This window comes from Cebus imitator, unplaced genomic scaffold (assembly GCF_001604975.1).
Source record: "Cebus imitator isolate Cc_AM_T3 unplaced genomic scaffold, Cebus_imitator-1.0 Scaffold179, whole genome shotgun sequence".
Taxonomy (NCBI): domain Eukaryota; kingdom Metazoa; phylum Chordata; class Mammalia; order Primates; family Cebidae; genus Cebus; species Cebus imitator.
This window is the reverse complement of record NW_016107494.1, coordinates 2,257,922-2,261,157: the sequence shown is the minus strand read 5'-3', so window position 1 is coordinate 2,261,157 and position 3,236 is coordinate 2,257,922. Positions and strand designations below refer to the sequence as shown.

The window sequence follows — 3,236 nt, the reverse complement described above, 5'->3', positions numbered from 1 at the left end:
AAAACAAAAACAAACAAAAAAAAATTACTTTTAAAAAGGAGTATAAAATCTAACACCCATTATAAAAGCAATACAAAGAAGGGAGTTTAAAAGAAAAACAACAATAACATACACTGGAAAATCCCACAACTCAAAGATAACATTAAGTGCCATCACAATTTTATGTCTATGGGATATGCCACACACGCCACTTCATAAACTGCTTTTTTGCTTAATAATAGTATCAATGTATATAAGAAATCTAAATCAATTTTTAAATGGCTAATGTCAATTTACCATTTCTTGGGCAACATCTTCTGGGACATCTCTCTCTAAGTCAAAAGAAAACTCAATAGCTTCATTGTCTTTGTATTTTCCCTTTAATTTCTTAATATCTTCAATACGTAGCCATAATTTTATGGCTATTTTTTCTCCATCATCTTCTTCTGCTAACTCTACCCGTACTCCTGTTTCCTCCTGGAAGAAGGCATGGTTCAAAAGGTCTTTGATGGAATATCTTCCAAACAGAGGGAAAAGAAAAGGAACAAAAATACAATACTATTAGTTAGAAAAAATAATTTTCAAATTATTTTTGGCCAATTATTGTTATTCACAGAACAGGGAAAAAAAACTGAAAAAAATACCTGGGAACATTTATAACTCATTTTTATATTGCTGCATTTGAATGGTAATTACACAGGTTTTCTCTCAAGTTATAGATCATAACAATCTCATTTATAAGAGCTGATACTGATAATTTTTAAATCTAATGATCTCATTAGTAATAATATACTAGTAATGACAAGTAATGCATAGACAAAGCTTCAAAATACCACATGATCATTTACACAGTATTTTATAAGCAACACAAATCTTCATATTTATGATCTTGTCTGACCCATCTCCTGATTAAGAAATGGAGGCTCAGAAAGGTTGAGAATCTTGCTCACAGTTATAAAAGCTGTAAATGGTGAAATAAAAACTAGAAAATAAATATTTTTGTTTCTAGTTTGGTGCCTTCTACTGCAGCAACCTTTATTTACACCAATAAGTTCTCTTAATTCCTTGTTCAATAACTTGTGTACTGGGCAAGCAGAAGGTTGATTGTGAAATAATCTTCTTCAGATAAAATGGTTTCAATATGCCAGTAATCTAATAAACTGCTCCATCAAGAATTGAAACAGGCTGGGCACAGTGGCTCATACCTGTAATCCCACTACTTTGGGAGGCTGAGGTGGGCGGTTCACCTGAGGTCAGGAATTTGCAACCTGTCTGACCAACATGGTGAAACTGTGTCTCTACTAAAAATACAAAAAGTAGCCGGGAATGGTGGCGTGCACTTGTAGATAGAGAATTGATTGAACCCGGGAGGCAGAGGTTGCAGTGAGCCGAGACTGTGCCACTGTACTCTAGCCTGGGTGACAGAGCATGACAGTGTGGAGAGCAGAGGAGGGGACGGGAGGGGAGGGGAGGACAAAAGAAACAAACATTCCTTTGTTTATAGTAAAAAAAAGTTCTTAAAGAGATTTAAGGACCCAACATATATAAAAATGGAAACTCGAACTAAACTTTTACTTAATAAAACCTTAAAAACCATGAAGTTAAGCTCTTCTAAATAATGATGTTATAAAAAGAATGAGAATGGAGAGGTGAAAAGATGGAATTCTTTAATTTAGTTGATATACCTGATTCGTCTCATTCTTCAGGTGGTAGATTATGCTCAACTTGCAATGTATATTTGTACTAGTTGGTCTCCTTTTTCTTTTTTAGAGGATGGAGGGGGGTGGCAAAGACAGACTGTTTTCCAAAAACAGACACTGGACCTTTGCCATGCCTAACGGGTGATGAATCAGCTATATGGAAGATCAGATACTTGCCACTCCTCTAAGAAAGTCTTCTGTTAGTACAAATGACTAAATCACATCTCTTTCTAACCCCCAGGCGAAGTCTTCTGCTTTTACTCAAGGAATTTTGATGTTTTGTTCTCCTTTAATTCTGGCATAAGGATAGAAAATCAGACCTGTATAGCTGAGTTAACTTTAAAGAGCCAAGGTTTTAATTTACCATTTAGAATTCAATGGTAAAGGACTAAGGAAAGATTTCCTGTGTTAGATATTAAACTCTTGAGTTTTATAAATCATGCTGATGCTGTAAGTAGTTCTCATGGAATGTATCTATGTTTATGGTGGTTGTTGTTTACTTAAACTCTACCAAACCATATTTTTATAGTGTTCTAGTATATCAAATCTGAATAACCACAATGAACAGAACCCTACTTTTAAAATTGTTACAGGCATAAATGGAGAAACCAATCACAAATGTTAAATATACCGTAGAATGAGTGTTGTACCTTTTTTTTTTTTTTTTTTTTTTTTTGGAGACCTAAGTCTCCCTCTGACGCCCAGGCTCGAGTGCAGTGGTATGATCTTGGCTCACTTCAAAGCACATTACTTTGCAGGTTTTGTTCAAGTACTACCCAGGTCAAAAGAGGCAACTTACCTTTCATCTTTGTTTTGTCGTATGCATCCTTCAATAATTTCCTTCACTTCGGGAATTGCTACTTTGTCAAAACTGGCTGGCTTCACCCCCTGAAAACCATAAACAGAAATACATTAATAAAAGCAGGGCCTTTGAAGAACTTTGTTTTTTAAATTTCCAATTAAGTTTCTTCTAGGTTGCTTTCGTACTATCCTGGCTTTTTTTCTGATTCACCTGCAGGAGTTGGTCCATGCAGTGTCAGAGTTGGGTAGTGGCAATTTAGCTCTTCACAAGAAAACGAGGACAGTGGGGTCACTTCCAAGTGTGGCAATGAAAAAATTTAGGCAGATGTTAATATCTTCTGCTGTGTTTCAAGTAAAGGAAGTTATTGACTAAAAAGAAAGCTAAGTGTTCTAATTGGTTAGAAGATGTTTTCTTCAACCTTATTCCCTAAACACATCAATCAATACAGCATTTAACTATTTTGAACACTGAACCCATGTGTGGGCATGAATTCACATGCTTAGTTTGGCAGGCGTAATATTATTACAGTAATCTTTAACAAACTCAAAGGAGTTGAAGATTTATATTATTTTGGCATGATAACTAAAGAGCAAATTGTCTTGCACAAATAAAACACAATTAAAAGTAATATATTGGACCCATACGAAAGATAAGCTCTGCAATTAATCTCAGAAGAAAATTCATTACTATCACATGTGATACTACATAATAGTCATCACAGTGATAGTTTAGAATCTTTTTTTTTTTTTTTTTTT

At 34.5% G+C, this 3,236-nt stretch overlaps 1 protein-coding gene across 27 annotated transcripts in view; it reads right to left on the bottom strand.

Moving 5' to 3' along the window:
- The window catches only part of WNK1 (WNK lysine deficient protein kinase 1), a 143,941-nt gene that overhangs the window by 49,880 nt on the left and 90,825 nt on the right, over nt 1-3,236 (bottom strand). For all 27 annotated transcript variants that reach the window (XM_017545458.2, XM_017545468.2, XM_017545447.1 and 24 more), the window contains exons 5-6: nt 2,479-2,567; nt 277-496 (exon numbers count right to left, since the gene is read on the bottom strand). In XM_017545458.2, the coding sequence (XP_017400947.1) occupies nt 277-496; nt 2,479-2,567 (309 nt within the window). The remainder of the gene's footprint in view (nt 1-276; nt 497-2,478; nt 2,568-3,236) is intronic.